General features: G+C 36.4%; 1 protein-coding gene across 1 annotated transcript; it reads left to right on the forward strand.

Annotated features, from left to right (window-relative positions):
* The first annotated feature begins 17271 nt into the window (after positions 1 to 17271).
* LOC108478031 (uncharacterized) lies at positions 17272 to 18905 on the forward strand. The gene is made up of 4 exons (XM_053022894.1): positions 17272 to 17433; positions 17912 to 18100; positions 18218 to 18352; positions 18744 to 18905. Exons 1-4 carry the CDS (start codon positions 17272 to 17274, stop codon positions 18903 to 18905), a joined length of 648 nt encoding a protein of 215 aa, XP_052878854.1.
* Positions 18906 to 19357: the final 452 nt, after the last annotated feature.

A 19357-nucleotide genomic window follows, 5' to 3' on the forward strand; every position in this document is an offset into this window, starting at 1 on the left:
ACAGCAGCAGTTGTGTGGATGTGAAAAATCACTAAAAATAGCAGGAATGGAATTAAATAGCGAATAAATTATGTAAATGAGCCTTGATGAATCTAATTTCATATGGAAGAAACGAAACGGTCATATGAGTTGTATGTTAAGGGATATTTAGGTATTCATGAAACAGGCCCAGAACGGTTTCTGGATTCCCTGTTCCAACTTTGGAAATTCATTATAAATTAACCAGAGATAATTAGGAGTCATGCCATACATTTATAGATTCCTCTTTAAGTCTAGTTTCTATAGAAACAAACTTCATCAGTATTGAATCCCTATACAGGGAGATATTCAAGTTGTAACGTGCGAAGGTCAGTGTAGTCGACCCCTGTAACATGGGAGACTTTAACTAATAAACTGTACTAATTGGAATGACTAAAAATTCTAGAAAAAATATGTAGATGGACATATGAGTCTAGTTTGAGGGAAAAATTACAAAACTGATTTTCGAGTTTTGAAACTCAAGATATGATTTTTAAGGCGACAGTGATGCAAGAACCAACTTTGTCTGGAAATTTTTTTTTATGGACTGTGAAAACAATTAAGTCTGTATGCACCTTGTGTTCGACTCCGGTAACGGACTCGGGTACGGGGTGTTACAATTAGAAGGCATGATAACTTGATAATGCTTGCTATGTTGCAACATGAGGCATAAGATGTCACAACATAGGAAGAAAAATAGAAGAATTCCACGACTGCCTTCGATGTTGTGACACAGCCTGACGATGCCACGACATACCCCTGAAGACAACTTGAAGATGAGCATACTGCCCTCAATGTCACAGCACAGGACCTGGTGTGTCATGTCATCGCCTCTGTACAAGAAATAATTATAAGCAAAGGGCTTTTTGGTCCGCACAATCAAACGTTAAGCATGAGGACAACAACCACCCTAAGGACAATAAATAGGCTCATTTAACACATGTTATAAAAACATTTTCATATTTTATAATTTTCTCTTTAGATTTAGTCTTTAGATTTTTTTTCTCTGAAGTTTAGGTTATATTCCAGTTCTTGTTACTTGCTTTTGTAGGGAAATTAGATTTTGGAAATCCCATCAAACTCTGTGAGGATTCTACTTTTAAATTCTAATACAAATAAGAATTTTTCTAAAACTCTATTCCCTTGATTCCTCTTCATGTTTATTCTCTTGGTCAAGTTTATATTGTTTATTAGCTCCAGCAGGAACTAATCCTCCTATGAGGGATTAGTGAGTGGAGGTATGATTAATTAACTATTTTGTAAGGATTTCTTAGTGGATCAGTTGTTTAGGAAAGGAAGAAACTAAACCCTAGTCATGACAACCCTAGGAAGTCATTAAGATGGGAATTAATCCAAATTCGGTATGGCCTATCCATGAACACCTAAACTTTGAATTGGTCTGGACTGTGAGGTCAAGAGATAAGTAGTTCTTTCCAACTCATTATTTTAGTAGAAGATTGGAAGATCCTGCTGGGATATCGACTATTTGATTGAATAAGAAAACTTGAAGTGACAATTGATTATGACTATCGAAGCTAGATAGTCACCCATGATAAGATTTGATATATTTTACTATTTGATTTCTCGTGTTTTATTTATTTCTTTGCTTTATTTTATTATTGTTACTAGTATAGATCACCAAAATCTTTCTTTTATTTGTCGTAATATAATCCATTTAAAAGTACTAATTAGATTTATTTATTTTTAGGTTAGAATTAATTTAGTGCTCGCCTCATTTGGGTATGATCCTCAGAGTACTCACCTACTTTATTGTAACTATATTACAACTTGACCCGTATACTTGCAGGTACCATCTTTTATATCTCTTCTACGAGAATTTTACTTTGGACATTGGTACGTTCGAAGGTGGTCAAGACCATAGCATGTTGAGCCAGCTGCGAGGGTTGAACAAGTTTCAATTTGCTAGTATTGTAATAGATGCTATCTTGGCAAGTGTTGGGGGATGATTGAAGCTTGTTTCAAATATGGATCTACTAAGCATAGGATTATTGAGTGTCCTCGTATGATTGAATCGGTGTGAGCTTTGGTTTAAGATTAGACTCAGCTTTAGAGGCTAGTTCAGCGGGCCACTAAGGTCTGTGGTTAGTGTAGGGGAGGTAACGAAAGTGGTCATGGTCAGAGGACATCGAACAGAGGTGTGATTCAGAATGTCGCAAGACAACCAACTTTAGTTTACGCTACGAGGCATTGTGAGGATATAGTTTCGACCAACATGATAGCTGGTATGTTTACTATGCATTCAAATCCTTATTTTTATTTGATTGACTGTGGTTCCACGCACTCATATATTTCTAGTAGTGTAACAGGTAATTTTTGGATTTTCGCTGAGGATGCTAGTAGTGAAGTTTTTATGACTAGTCCGTTGGGGCACTCAGTTCAAGTTAATAAAGTATTTAGGAGGCATCCACTTAAGGTTCAGGGATATATATTTTGGCTAATTTGATGGAGTTGCCATTTAGAGATTTTGACTTGATATTGGGTATGGATTGGTTCATGAAGCATCGGGTTAGATTGGACTGTGATTCTAAGAGGGTGACTCTTAAGGTTGGGGATGGTGATGAAGTGGTGATGGTCGACGAGCATCGAGTTTACCTCTCTAATGTAATCTCCAATATGGTGGCCAAAAACTTGGTCCAAAAAGGGTATAATGTGTATTTTGCTTATGTGCATGACATGAGTGTTGTGGGATTAGATGTGGAAGGGATTCACACTATAAGGGATTTTTCGGATGTCTTTTCTGAAGAATTGCCAGGGTTACCACTAGATAGAGAGGTTGAGTTTGAAATTGAGGTTTTGCCTAGGAGAGCTTCGCTGCCTATTGCTCCTTATCGTATGGCACCAAAAGAGCTGAATGAGTTAAAATTGCAACTTTAGGAACTTTTAGATAGGGTTTTTTTCAACCTAGTGTGTGGGAGCCTCGTCAAAAAGAAGGCGAATTTATGAGAACCTAGTTGGTCTTTTTGTCAAAAAGAAGGACGAATTTATGAGAATGTGTTTGGATTACAGCCAGTTGAAAAATGAATGGTAAAAAATAAATACCCACATCCAAGGATTGATGATCTGTTTGATCAGTTTTATAGGGCGTCAGTGTTTTCGAAGATTGATATTCATTTTGGGTATCATCGATCTAAGATAAAAGAGCCTGATGTGCATAAGAATGCCTCTAGGACTTGTTATGGGCATTACGAGATCCTTGCCATGCCATTCGATTTGACTAATGCTCTAGCTGCATTCATGGATCTCATGAATCGGGTTTTTCAACTATATCTATATCAATTCGTCATAATGTTTATCGACGATATCTTGGTATACTCTAAGATCATGGATGAGCATGATGAACATCTTAGAGTGGTTCTTTAGATTCTTCATGAGAAGGAGCTTTATCCTAAGTTAAGTAAGTGTGAATTTTGGCTGAGTGAGGTTATGTTTCTGGGGCATATGATTTCTACTCAGAAAATCACTGGAAATTTCTCAGTAGTTATACTACTAATGATAAGTTATGACAAGAGAACATCATAGTTGTTAGTGAAGTTTCAATATAGTATCAAGTTTTAATATGAGTTTTGATGTTAGTTCTGAATCGAGATAAGTTATAAATGATTTATTTATGGATTACCATTAAGAAGATGATAGAAAGACTTCGCTAGATGGCTTGTAACATGTGAGATATTTCAAGGATGAAATTTTCATAAGGGAGGAGAGTTGTAACAACCCATTTTTCAGAGGTGTCGGAAACAGTGGTTTTGGGGCCACCAAATCCGATGAGTAAGTTCGTAAATATTACTATTTAATATTTACGAGTCAAATGTGATTTAAAAAAAGGTTTTAATTTGATATTTTATGTTATGTAAGCGATTTATTAAGTTCAAGTGGTAAGACCTTAAAGTCAAGTGGTTTTAGAAAATGAGGTATTGTGACCTCGTTTCTATAAACCGAGCTATAAATAAATTTATAAATATTTACGGAGTGTCATTAAGGTGGTATTAAAGTTTCGTTGAAAATTTTTAATTTTTCGATAGTTAATTAATTAAAAAGGACTAAATTGTAAAAGATGCAAAATTTGACCACGATTTGATTTAAGTGATTAAATGGTTTATTGAATAAAGGAAAAGGGACTTAAATGGTAATTAAACCATTTAAGGAGTTAGTGGACTTATATGGACATGACTTTGGTGTTTTATTTATTTATTAACCAAAGTTAAAATGGTAATTTTATAATTAATTAAATTAAATAAAACATAAGTAAAAAAATAAAGGTTGTCATATTCCTTTCTCTTTATTTTTTTTTCAACTGAAAGCCATGGTTATGGAAGCTAGGTTAAGCCATGCTTCATTTCGTGCATGTAAGTCCCTAAGCTATCTGTTTCTAATAATTTGTATGTTTTTAAAATCGTTTCAACTAGGTCCAGCTAGCCCGTACCTTTGATTTTGAAACTGTTAAAGATTTGAATGTTTCCATTGATTAACCTTGTGATTTTAAATGTTAAATGATGAACTTGAGATATTAGTTGTTATTTAAAAGTATTTTAGTAAGTAAATTTTGATGAGTTTTTCGATTAGGGACTAATTTGTTGAAATAGTAAAAGTACAAGGATTTGATATGAAATTGTTGCAACAATGGGCTTTTTTGGTTGCCATAAATATTTGGATAGGCTGAATTTTGGGTAAAAATGGTTAATTTGCATGTGTTAGGGTCAAGGACTAAATTGAATAAAAGTAAAACTTTAGGGGTAATTTTGTAAAAATATAAAAATGACTAAATTGCATGAAATAGATTGTTTTACTATTTTACTGTCTAAATTAATAGATTGAATGAAATTATTAATTTAGATCAAGATTTGGCAGAAAATCAAGGAGAATAAAAAATTACCAAAATGCCCCTCTACTTTGACGTTTCTACAATTTTGCCAGGCAAGTTTGTATGAAATGTGCTATGTATAATGTTGATTAAATTGAATGTTATTATATGATTTTTATTGAAAATGAATCAATATATATATGTTAATTGTACAATTTATCGAGTAAAGAAACAATGAAAATTCAGTGACAGACGACGACTATCGAGCCTCGTTTGAACATTGCATACAACTGTTTACCTCGCAAATTCTGTAACACAAGTCTCAGATATTCGGCATGCTAAGTTTCATCACTAGAATAGATCAAAATGTCATCTATGAACACAACCACAAATCGATCCAGATACTGTCTGAAGATCTGATTCATCAAATCCATAAAAACAGCAGGTGCATTAGTGAGTCCGAAAGGCATAACCAAAAACTCATAGTTCCATCTTTCTTTTTCACAAATAAAACTGGTGTATCCCAGGGGGAGAAACTCGACCGCACGAAACCTCTATCTGTCAACTCTTGCAACTGAGCTTTCAATTCTTTAATTCAGTCGATGCCATTCTATACGAAACTATCGATATCGAAATCATCCCAGGCACTAACTCAATACCAAACTCTACCTCTCGGGTCAGTGGCAAACTTGGTAATTCTTCAGGTGACACATCCGAATACTCACACACAACTGGTACTGATTCAATTTTCTTTTTAGTTGCTTTAGAATCAAGCACATAAGTAAAGTAAGCTTCACAACTCTTTCTCACATATTTCTGAGCTAACATCGATGATATTACTGCTGGTAAACCATTCAGATTATTAGACTCAATCCGATTAATCTCATCATTTTGGCATCTCAAATCAATAGTCTTTCATTTGCAATTTACACCAGCATCGTGCAAAGTCAACCAATCCATACTTCGAATTATATCGAACTCGTCGAATGGTAACAACATCAAATCAACTGAAAGACATGAATCTCGAACCATCAACGGACAATTCTTACACATTTTATCAACCAAAACACACTGGCCTAAGGGGTTCGATATTCTAATCATAAACTCAGTAGACTTTATAGGCAAAGTCTTACTGGATACTAAGGTCTCACATACATAAGAATGAATCAAACCAGGATCAATCAATGCAATTACACTAGTATCATAGAGAGTGAATATACCAGTAATAACATCTGGGGTTAAAACCTCCTCATAAGCGTGAATAGCATAAGCTCTGACAAGTGCACGAGCCTCAAATTGAATTGATGTGTCTTTAGTTCCTCTTTGACTGCTACTCATATTTCCCGCATTTGTAAGAGATCTACTCCTGGCTGAAGTGTTACTCGATCTCAAATTTTGCAAAATCTCTTGCTCAACTGACTCGGGACAATCTCGGATAAAGTGATATAAGGATCCACATTTGAAACAAGCTTGATTATTCTATCTACAAATAGCCAAATGTATTTTACCACAACATTTGCACTCAGGTCGATTAGAACTAACATTTTCAACACTAGCGATCGAAGAAGTTGGAGCTCTGAAGCTTGAATGTGATCTAGCATGATCTCTACTCGAGTGTCCTACATTAGCCTTTGAACGGCTATAATCATCTCGGATTTTCTTTGATGCAGAGTGAAATGATTTACCCAATGATATCTCATAGAAATCTATGGCTTCAAAATCAGCTTTTCTTTTCGTATAACTTGGGAAGTTACAAGAACTTGAGGGGGTGGAGGTTGTTGAGTAGCTGAATTCATTGGAACGAACTCTATAAACCACTCATTCATTAACTGGAATAAGGCTTGCTTAGCCTCTCTCTATACTACATGAAATCGATCTAGAATCAGTCGTACTACCCTTTGAGTAGGAGCGGGTGCATTATCTTTTACGTCATTTGTTACGGCTTGATCAGGATCCATTTACTATACGAAAACACATTTTCAAATGTCAGCAGTCATTACACTATCACAGTATAAAATATGGCATGTATAGCTAGACTCACACGCGCTATGTTAGTCCTAGAATCGACTAAACTGTAGCTCTGATACCAATCAAATATAACAACCCTAACTCATATCCGTCGCCAGAATGGGGTTACGAGGCATTGCCGAAAAAGATATAACTTTCAAACATTCACAAAATCACTCCGATCACATTTGAAATCTTACATTTGTAACTTCAGTTAAACAATTCTTGAATCAATAATACACAATGTATAAAACAATTTAATAGATTCGCATATAACCATTTTGTTATCTTATAGCATGAATTACTATTCATATGGTCCATTATACTTCTTTTACATTAAAATTTCATGCACATATTACCTTATCAATATGAACCATTTTAAAACACAAATATTAAGTCATATCACCTAATTTACAAGCTAAATAACATGTCTAATCATCATATATTCAAACAATCTATGAACCATTTCTAAGCATAATTACCAAATCAAAACATACCAAAATTTATATGCTAGCATAGTGACAAAATTATGAATACACAACCAATTCATTTGTTCGCCTATTCAACTATCCAAATTAACCATTTTAGTCATGCTAATTCCACCATTAAATTTTAAGTTAAATTTACCATTTAATAATTGAATACAAATGTCAACTTGTCACTTTAAATGTCAAACCACAAACAAACATGTCATATGCATACGTATCTAATTTATCCACCATTAGCCGAATATGCATGTACATCATTTACCAATTCCAAAAAAATTTTACAAGACAAAGTATATATATATATCAAATTTTATGTCAATAATGAACCACACCAAATAACCAAATTCACAATATGGCAAAGTCATCTCATAGCTTAACAAAACATGTACCACATTTCACATAATAATCCATATTCAATCTTCATTGCCGAATACATCCATGATATCATGCATATCTCATGCATATCTTATATCATTAAAATACTCTTTACCTTTGGTCATGATCAAGCCAAAATCAAGCAATAAGTATATTACTCAATTATATATATCCAACTATAATTTCACCTATATGCCATAACCAAAATATACTTTAATATCAAATCACATAATAACACCATACAAAATATAACAACAAAGTTTGCATATATTTATCTATGTATAAACTATAGCTGAATCATCAAAATCACCACCAAACATAACCATAATTGAATCAAACTTTAAAAACAAACTTAACAAAATAAAAAAGCCATTTTCGCATGGCTTATATATATACACTATAGCCAAATCATCAAAATCACCACCAAACATAACCATAATTGAATCAAACTTTAAAAACAAACTTAACAAAATAAAAAAGCCATTTTCGCATGCCTTAGATATATACACATACCAAAATCAACATATCCAAATATAATCTAGCCTATACATGCCATAGGTTTGAAATTCACCTTATAAAATATCGAAAACAATCGATAGTGTGATAAACTTTACTGACAATTCCGAGCTCGTAACTCGACTCCAAAATCTATAAAATAGAAGCAAACATACACACACAATAAGCTATCACAGCTTAGTAAGTTATAAGCAAATAACAAATCAATGACAATATCATTCATTACAACAAAATTGAAATATACTATTATGATCATATACAATTTCAAACTTGCAATTACCTTTATCAAACATATAATTATAATACAAATTCAAATTGGCCGAATGCACATATAAATAATAACATAATTAATTTTATTCACTTGTATCATAAACAATTTGTATCACATACCAAATAGCCAACTTACCTTAATTTTAAATAGGAAATTAACTATCACATACCTGATCACTTTAGCTCGATTACACATTCGATCAAAACTTATTATTGCTCGTTGAACCATACGGAATTGAATAGGATACTCGGATAATCATACATATGGTTCAATGCCAATGTCCCAGATATGGTCTTACATGTAATCACATATCGATGCCAATGCACTAGATGTGGTCTTACTCACACACATATATCGGAATCACATATCGATGCCAACGAATTAAATGTGGTCTTACTCGCACACATTTATCGAAATCACATATCGATGCCAACATATTAAACGTGGTCTTACTTGTACACATATATCGATACCATGGTCTTACTCACACATCACATATCGGAATCTTATGTCATGACTTATATATCCTATCTATTCCTAAGGCTCATACGGGGCTTTTGGATGTCGTAACTCGATCGAATCGAACTCGTAACCATTGCTCTCAAACATATATCACTTCAGTACATTCTCAAAATAATTATAACAATTCAATTCAGCATTTATAATATACATATATTGAAATTTACAACATCTATGTGCCTATAAAGTTACCACGGACAACGATAATCAAAACAGGGCGACTATTCGACAACTTTGGTTTTCCCCCGATCCAAATCTGATTTCTTTGGTTCTCGATCTAAACATATTCGTATTAAACTTATTCAAACATAATTTCATTCAATTTAGTCCAAAAACACATAAATGGGTAAATTACCATTTTACCCTGACATTTCACACTTTTTACAATTTAGTCCAAATTGCACAAAACACAAATTATCTAAAATTTGATTACACTATGCTTAGGCCAAATATTCCTTATGTTCATACAAGTTCATATATTTCATTTATTTCACATTTTAGTCCCTCAAATTATTATTTTTACAATTTGACCCTAATTACTCAAAATCATCAAAAATTCCAATACAAAACATATTAATCCAAAACATATCTTTCATAATTCATCATCTAACATCACAAAGCTCAATTATTCATCAATGGCATAACTCAAAATATTCATCAAAATCATAAATTCAAGCATGGGCTTTGTACATTACACTGCAACGATCTCAAAAATGTAAAAATTATAAAAAATCGAGCTAGTTACATACCTTGATTAAGCTTAACAATGGCCGAATATGATTTTCTTTTCTTTTTCTTTTACTTTAGCTAATTGTAGCTATCAAATATAAACATGCATGGCTTTTAATTATTTTATGTTTTATATTATATAACATTATTAATCATTTTACATATATAACCTTTATGAAATAATATAAAACCATTATAAAATAAGGTCACAACAGTCCATATCATATTCTCATGGATAAATTACGTTATAAATACTTCAAACTATAAAGACACATTCAATTCGGCCCTTACACATTAAACCATCAAATTTTCATTTTATGCGATTAGCCATTTTTATTAAATCGGCACTCAAACAACGAAATTAAAACACGAAAATTTCACAAATATAAATTCACACATAATAAACATGGAGTATAATTTTAAAATATTTTTTGACTTGGATTTGTGGTCTTGAAACCACCATTCGAATAGGGTCTAAATCGGGCTGTTATAAATATACTAAGTTAGGAATTGATAATGTCATTTAGGCTTATGATAAGCATTGGGAACGGAATAGAAAGTAACTAAATTGAAAGGTGTATAATCTTATATAAAGGTTGATGGTTATACATTATGTCTTACAAAATCCATTCATGTTATGAATTATAAGTATATGTGATATTAATAAATTTACTAATTTGTGAATTGATGATCATATAGATTTATGAATTTTGGCATGGACTTTGGGTTATGTCTATTTTCATAAGTTAATTATCGAAATGGAATTTTATGCTTAAAGTTTATACAAGCTTACAAAGCATGCATTGCTTACATAGTTTTTTCCCTTACCTTGCAGATTATCGGAAGCTCGATTAGGTTGGAAGCTAGTCAAAGATCCATCACATTATCCGTTGATTTTATCGATAAATTTTGATGCTTTGGTAGTGGTTATAATGGCATGTATAGGTGGACATATGTCTAATGTTTAGTTAATGATATCAGCATGTAATGTTGCTTTGAATTTGTGAAACTTATGACATCTGATGCCTTGATGATTCTTGATGATTGGTGGACTTTAGGCATTTTGATGTTTAAATGTAACGCCCCAAATTTCGAAAACCCTGTTAAATTATTTTTTACGTTTGCGACGTAAAAGTATGTCTGGCTTAGTGGTTTAGTGTTGTATGGGTATCTAGGAAGTTGTAGGTTCAAGCTTGGGCTTGAGCAAAATTTGTGCTTTTATTTGATTAAACCCCTATCTTCTATTAGTAGGCTTATAAATCATTGTAGAGAGATCATGTCATGAAAGGCCTATTGGTCTAGTGGTATGTGGCGTGTTTCTCTACCAAGGGACTAAAGTTCAAGTCTAGTTGCATGCAAGAGAGTTCCTTTTTTTCAAATGGCTATGTGGGAGGTTGGATGGCATTGGGACTCTAGTGGTGGGACGGCAGAGGAGTTGTTGAGGGAATTTGAATCGGTCAAGTGAGGGAAAAGAGGAGTGATTTATGAAGAGATAGAGGGAGTGGATCAAAGAGAGGGGGGAGAGGTAGTAGTGGCCATAAGTGGGAGTCTTCTTGGTACCAATTCGGTCATTGGCAAGGAGAGTGCCGAAATTGGTTTTGGGGTATTGCTCTCCTTTCGTCAGTTTTTCTTGTCTTTTTTTGCATTTTGAAGTTGCGGCTAAATTGACCTTTGGCATATTTTCTTCTCTTTTCTTCTTCAAACCCTAACCGAATACCCTCCTTTTCTCTTCTGCCTCTCAGTTGTTCCTTTCTTTGACTGAATGTTCCATTGTTTCCATCATAAGCCTTTGTCGAAACATTCTTGTTCCTTCTCCATCTTTTTTGGTTCGATTTTCCTCTACGTTTCTCTAATTTGCTAGTCGAATACCCTGAGTGTAGGACCTTTCCTTCTCTTCTTTCTTTTCTGGTCATTTCTTACTGAGGTACTATTAAAATTCTGTGGTTTTTGGGTAAGTGGTTGTGGTTTGTCTCCCCTTAGCAGAATCTCATTTGGTTTTCTTTTCAAAGGTTCAGCTTTTGGTATCTCTTAGGCCGAACGATTGCTTTCTCTCTTTCCTACCATGAGGTAATATTCATCTAACACTTTTTTTTTCTTTTTTCGTGCGATTGTTGCTAGGGGCTCGATTTTGATAATCAAGGTGCTAGTTCGATTACCCTACCCCTACAAGTGGTGTCTTCTTTATTGGTTAGTACTTCAAATCCTAGATACAATTATGTGGGATTGTAGAGTTTGATGAATTGGCTAACTGTTTCGTGTGAAGGTTGAAGCTTTAGGAAGAATACGTGGATTTTAGGAGCGTACAATAGTTCGTTGGTAAGTAGTGATGATTCGGTTAAAGTTTTCTACAATGCTTTAGTTTTTGGATTAACGGTAAATATAATTGATGGTGGTGTTGTTGTGGTTGCTCATAAGTGCTTTGATTACAGAAGTGTTAAGGCTATAGTTACGTTACAGGTGTGTGAACACTATCATTAGTTGTGAAACTGCAAAGGTTGAAAATCCGAAAAGCCGAAAGGCTGAAAGTCAAAAAGTGGGTTGTCAACACCACTCGGGCATGTAGGCGCCTGTGTGATAGGCCGTGTTACAAAAAGAGGCCGTGATGTTGATGAAATGGCCATGAGCATTTTATGGGCCAAAATGGTATTGGGCCATTTTGGGCGAATTGGGCCAAGTCGGCCCAATGGGCCCGTGTGCCCCACTTGCAGAAATTGCAAAAATGTGGTAAATTGTGGGCGAGGATGTGTGAATAGCACGACTGAGGCCATTCTTGGGCTACATGGGCCATATGAGAGTATAGGTCAACATGGGCCTACAGTATGGGCTGAAAGCCCATTATCACTGATTGACTGTTAATATAGGCTAATATGGGCCCACAGTATGGGCTAAAAGCCCATTATCACTGATTCACTGTTAAGGTTGCACGGGTCGCCTAACATGACTGTGGACCTAGTGTTGGGTTAGTAAGTATACTTAGACCCTATACTAATAAAATGACCATTATACCCCTATGAGGTAAATTGACTGAAATAACCTGCATTATGTATATCTGTTTCTGAGCATGATTTTTTTGCATACACGTATGCTATTATGTTGCATTACATAGGGTGGTATATATGATTATGGAGGAAGTGTACTGAAAGGCTATAAGCCTATTACTTGCTGCAAATACTATTTTAGTACTAAATTCGATACTATTTGGTGTGTAGGGTTGAGTGGGTCGATTTAATCCCCATATGGTGTGTAGAGCTGGTACGGAGTTGGTGTGTAGCAGATGGATTGGGTAGGACTCTTTACTTGCATACTGTACTGAAATGGGCTAAGGCCCTGACTGTCACTATTATTGAAATAGGCTAAGCCTAGACTGCTACTGTTATTGGGAAAGGGCTAAGACTCCTAACTGAAATCAATAGGGCTTAGGCCCAGTTGTGCTTACTCTGATTACTTGTTTTTATGGATCGAGGTGACGGAGGACTCAATGGTGGCCACTCAATGTAGTTATTTCTTTTTATACTATAATTAAGGTTTTATTTTGGGTTTTTAATATGTAATAAGGCCGCTTAATTTTTATATAATTTGGGGATTTATTTTCTTAAATTTGTACCTGTTCGTAGTACGTCTTGGGTTTTAAAATTAACAAGTTATAAACCAATGATTTTGTACAAACACTACGTTTACGCAACGCGATATTAGAGTTTCTGAAACAACTATTGTTTAAAGATTTCAATGTCAACCTAATATGATTTTCTAAAATAATTTGAGTTTTCCGTATGAAAAGACATCCTAAGTTTTAAACAACCCAAAGGAAATTTTAAAAAGAACGATTTCTCATCAAATTTGTGTTTTGGAAAAACATTCCAATGTGACATCACAGATTCAGCCATAACGTCTAGGCTGGGTTTGGGGTGTTACATTTAATGGTATTAGAGCCAGGTTGTAAAACTTGACTCTGGGTTTGGGTTTTTGAAACCATGGAAATGTTTTACTGAATGAGTGGTGCACCGAGTCTCTACGCCGATCTTGTAAGTCTTCTGATTGTTTACACTGAAATAAGAATATAGAAATGTTATTACTAAAACTACTTAGGTAGTAAAACTGTACTAAAAACTGCAAAAACAGACTCTAAAATAGTATTGCTCATAAAATATCTGTAATAAACAATTTGAACAATAAACTTGACTGGCATAAAACTTTTAATACAGACAGAAGGGCGATTAGATAATGAGCACTAGAGGTATTCATGGTAGAGGCCGCGGCAGAGGTAGTGGAAGTGCTTAAGCTGGGTCATCGTTTACTAGACACCAGCCTAATAAGGTTATAGAGGTTCTAGGTTCACCTATGGCTGAGACAAGGTCTCAAAATCGAGTGGCTGGGGACGGCACTGTCCTATGCAATGTTGAGGATTCTGGAAAGGGTCGCTGGGCCTGGTACTGGTAATGTAGGTCGTGGGTCGATTACAAACGACTTAGGTCTAATGGGGCAAAGATTTTCAGGGTTATTGCTTGAGTTGCCCCTAATTTTGCTGAATATTGGATCGAGGCCATAGAAAGGATCATGGATGACCTCGACTGCACCCCCGAGCAAAAATTAAAAGGTGTAGTATCACTGTTGGGAGATGAGGCCTACCAGTGGTAGCTTACCGTCAAATAGGGTACTCAAGCTTATCGATTGACCTAAGAGTTTTTCAAAACTACTTTCCAGGCCAAGTATGTAGGTCCCAACTATGTGGGATGCTCGTAGGAGGGAATTTCTAAACTTAACTTAGGGAGATAGGATAGTGGCTAAATATGAGGCTGAATTCTTACGATTGAGTCACTATGCACGTGGGATGGTGGCAATAAAATACGAGTAGTGTGTTTGGTTTGAGGATGGCCTCAAAGATGCTCTAAGAGTTCTGATAGCTCCTTAGAGGGAGCGAGATTTTACAACACTTATTGACAAGGAAAAAATTGCAGAGGATGTGACGCGCACCGAGCGCCAGAACAAAGAGAAAGGCTGAGATTAAAGAGATGATGAGCCCTCGAATTCTTTTCAGAGATTTAAGAAAAAGCCCAAAATTGATGGGCCAATTAGAGTTAGGACCTCTGCTGCTACTACTACTGGACCGCAGTTTTGTGTTGATTGTGGGAAACGCCATCAGGGCGAATGTCGGAGGAAGTTGGGTGCATGACTGAGATGCTAAACTTTGGAGCACCAAGTTAAGAATTGTCCATAGAGGCACGAGTAGATGCAAGCTACTAGTTTGGGTAATGTATAGTGGGTTGGTCAGCAGCCACTGAGAGGCCGTGGTGAGGCCAAGGATGGAAACGGTATAAGTCGAGGTCGTGGAGCACCGGGCAGAGGTACAGGTCATATTGAGGCGAGGCAGCTGGTACTGGTTTATGCAGCATATTGTCGAGAGGACGGAGATACTCCAGATGTCATAACGGGTACATTCTTTATCAATAATGTACCTCATACTGCATTGATTGATGTTGGGTCTACTCATTCATATATAGCATGCTCTATGTCTAAGATATTGGGTATTGTGGCTGAAAACACTATGAGGGATATTACTGTTCTAAGTCCACTAGGGTAGTCCATTCTGGTATATAAGGTATTTAGAGGTGTTCCCTTGGAGATACAAGGAGTTGTTTTTCTGGCCGATCTAATGGAATTGCCTTTCAGAGAATTTGATTTAATATTGGGCATGGACTAGTTAGTTAAACATCGGGTAAGCTTGGATTGTGGCACTAAGCGAGTTGTACTGAGACCTGAAGCCGGTGAGGAGATAGTGGTAATTGGGGAAAGGTGAAACTATCTGAGTAATATAATTTTTGTGCTAAGGGCCGAGAGGTTGGTATGCAAGGGTTGTGAAGCGTACTTGGCCTATGTCAGTGTTTTAGATGTTGAGGACTTTTGGGTAAAGGATATCAGAACTGTTGATGATTTTTCAGACGTCTTCCCTGAAGAGTTACTAGGATTACCTCCAGATCGTAAGGTGGAGTTCGGGATTGAGCTCCTTCCTGGTACAGGTCTAGTGTCCATCGCCCCTTATAGAATGGCACCAAAAGAGCTTGTAGAGCTTAAGGCCCAAATTCAAGAACTACTGGACCGTTGGTTTATCCGACCGAGTGTGTCTCCGCAGAGTACTAGTCTTGTTTGTGAAAAAGAATGATGGATCCATGCATATGTGTATCGACTACAGACAATTGAATAAGTTAACTATTAAGAACAAATACCCTCTACCAAGGATTGATGATCTGTTCGATCAGCTGTGGGGAGCGACAGTTTTCTCTAAAATAGATCTTTGATCAGGGTATCACCAACTGAAAGTTAAAGAGGCCGATGTGCACAAGACAATATTTAAGACTCGTTATGGTCATTATGAGTACCTGGTAATGCCATTTGGAATGAAAAATGCACCTGGAGCTTTTATGGATCTAATGAGTAGAGTATTCCAACTCCACCTGGATCGGTTTGTTATAGTATTTATTGATGACATATTGGTGTATTCGATGACAGAAGATGAACATGATGAATATCTTCGAGTAATGCAAATTTTGAAGGAGAAACAATTGTATGCCAAGTTCAGCAAGTGTGAATTCTGGTTAAGAGAGGTAAATTTTCTTGGTCATGTGGTGTCTGCTGAGGGGATTAGGGTTGATCCTCGAAAAATTGAGGTTGTCTTGGATTGGAAGCAGCCTAAGACTGTATCAAAAATTTGGAGCTTTTTGGGGCTGGCTGGATACTATCGCAGATTTGTAGAGGGATTTTCACTGATTTTTGTGCCCTTAACTAAACTGCTACATAAAGGAGTGCCCTTTAAATGGACTGATGAGCAGCAAGAGAGCTTTGAAAAGCTCAGGAAAGCTTTAACTGAGGCCCTTGTCTTGATTCAACCATAGTTTGGGAAGGAATTTACTATTTACAGTGATGTATCACATGTTTGGGTTGTGTGTTGATGCAAGAGGGTAAGGTGGTTGCTTATGTGGCTTGTCAAATTAAGACACATGAGGCGAATTATCCGTATCATGACTTGGATTTGGCCGCAATGGTATTTGCATTAAAAATCTTAAGGCATTACTTGTACGGTGAAAAGTGTATCATTTACACTGATCATAAGAGCCTCAAGTATCTCCTTAGTTAGAAGGAGTTAAACCTTAGGCAGCGTAGGTGGATTGAGCTACTTAAGGATTATGACTGTTCGATTGAATACCACCTTGGTAAGGCCAATGTGGTGGCCGATGCATTGAGCCGTAGGGTTATGACTGATCTGAGAGCAATGTTTGCTCGTCTTAGCTTATTTAATGATGATAGTTTATTGGTCGAGCTCCAAATTAAACCAGTGTGGATTGAACAAATTAAGAGTAAACAGTTGGTAGATAAGTCATTGGGTCTTTAGCTCCGGAAGATTGAGAATGGTAATATAGTGGATTTTGGGCTGAATTGTGAAGGGGTATTCTGTGCCTAAGGATACTGATTTGAGGTAGACTATACAGCGAGAGGAGCATTTTAGCCCTTATGCTATGCACCTAGGTGGAAATAAGATGTACAGAGATCTCCGTGAGGTATATTGGTGGTCGGGTCTTAAGCGTGAGATTACCGACATTGTGGGGAAATGTCTGACTTGTAAACAGGTTAAAGCAAAACATCAGTTGCCTTTTGGGTTACTTCAGCCAGTTAAAATTTTGATGTGGAAGTGGGAAAGAGTAACTATGGACTTTGTGATTGGGCTACCCCTAATGCCTTCTAAGAAAGATTCCGTGTGAGCCATCGTGGATCAATTGACCAAAACTACCCATTTCATACCGGTTTGCACAGATTTTTCATTGTAGAAACTAGCTAAGTTGTATGAATCTAAGATAGTGAGACTGCATGGGGTACCAGTTTCCATAATATCTGATAGAGATCATCGCTTCATGTCTCGGTTCTAGAAGAAGTTACATGAAGCTCGGGCATGTGGTTGGACTTCAGTACGGCATTTCATCTTCAAACAGATGGTCAGTCGGAGAAGGTAATCTAGATATTGAGAGACATGTTAAGAAGTTGTGTAATTGACTTCCGAGGTAGCTAGGAGGAGTACTTGCCACTAACAGAGTTTGCTTATAACAATAGCACCAATCTAGCATACAGATGGTACCTTATGAATCATTATATGGTCGTAGGTGTCACACTCCATCATGTTAGACTGAATTGGACGAGCATCGTGCTCTGGGTTCCGAGTTAGTAGCTAATACCAAGGATAAGATGAGAGTAATTTGGGATCGACAGAAGGCGGCATTAGACAGACAGAAGTCATATGCGGATCTGAAGCATAAAGATATTGAGTATACTGTAGGAGATTTTGTCTTTCTGAAGGTCTCATCATGGAAGAAGGTATTGAGATTTGGGTGTAAAGGCAAGTTGAGCCCAAGGTTTATTGGGCCTTACCGCACTTTGAGACGAGTAGGACCGGTTGCCTATTAGTTAGAGTTACCTCTAGAATTAGAGCAGATTCATGATGAGTTCCACGTCTCTATGCTGAGATGCTACCGCTCTGATCCTATGCATGTTGTGTCGGTTGAGGATATTGAAATTAGACCTGATCTGACTTTCGAGGAAGAACCAGTCCAGATTTTGGATCGAGAGGTAAAAGTCTTGAGAAGGAAGTCAATCCCACTAGTAAAAGTTCTTTAGCGGAATCACAGTTTTGAGGAGGCTACATGGGAACCCGAGGAGGCAATGCAGCAATAATAATCTATTTTGACCATGTAAATTTCGACGCCAAAATTTTCTTTAAGGAGGGTAGAATTGTAACGCTCCAAATTTGAAAAACCCTATTAAAATTATTTTGTGTGTTTCCGACGTGAAAGTATATCTGGCTTAGTGGTTTAGTGCTCTATGGGTATCTGGGAAGTTGTGGGTTCAAGCTTGGGCTTGAGCAAAATTTGTACTTTTATTTGATTAAACCCCTGTCTTCTGTTAGTAGACTTTTAAATAATTGTGGGGAGATCATGTCATGAAAGGCTTGTTGGTCTAGTGGTATGTGGCGTGTTTCTCTGCCAAGGGACTAGAGTTCAAGTCCAGTTGCACGCAAGAGAGTTCCTTTTTGCAAATGGCTGTGTGGGAGGCTGGATGGCGTTGGGACTCTAATGGTTGGATGGCAAAGGAGTTGTTGAGGGAATTCGAATCGGTCAAGTGAGGGAAAACAGGAGAGATTTGTGGAGAGATAAAGGGAGTAGATCAAGGAGAGGGGGGAGAGTAGTGGCCGTAAGTGGGAGTCTTTTTGGTACCAATTCGGTCATTGGCATGGGGAGTGCCGAAATTGGTTTTTGGGTATTGCTCTCCTTTCGTCAGTTTTTCTTGTCTTTCTTTGCATTTTGAAGTTCAGGCTGAATTGACCTTTGGCATATTTCTTCTTTTTTCTCCTTCAAACCCTAACCGAATACCCTTTTTTTCTCTTATGCCTCTCAGTCTTTCCTCTTCTTGACCGAACATTCCCTTGTTTCACTCATAAGCCTTTGCAAGAACATTCTTGTTCCTTCTTCCTCTTTTCTGGTTTAGTTTTCTTCTAAGTTTCTTTGCTTTGCTAGCCGAATACCCTGAATGTGGGACTTCTCCTTCTCTTCTTTCTTTTCTGGCCATTTCTTGCTG

The sequence above is a fragment of the Gossypium arboreum genome, chromosome 12, assembly GCF_025698485.1.
Source record: "Gossypium arboreum isolate Shixiya-1 chromosome 12, ASM2569848v2, whole genome shotgun sequence".
In the NCBI taxonomy this organism is placed as follows: domain Eukaryota; kingdom Viridiplantae; phylum Streptophyta; class Magnoliopsida; order Malvales; family Malvaceae; genus Gossypium; species Gossypium arboreum.

Bases quoted from the DNA above. Each gene is read 5' to 3' on its own strand.
- LOC108478031 (XM_053022894.1), top strand. From the start codon at position 17,272: ATGTACAGAGATCTCCGTGAGGTATATTGGTGGTCGGGTCTTAAGCGT. The intron at 17,434-17,911 runs GTAACTATGGAC...CCATCATGTTAG, and splicing joins TGATGTGGAAGTGGGAAAGA to ACTGAATTGGACGAGCATCG. The intron at 18,101-18,217 runs GTATTGAGATTT...GAATTAGAGCAG, and splicing joins AGGTCTCATCATGGAAGAAG to ATTCATGATGAGTTCCACGT.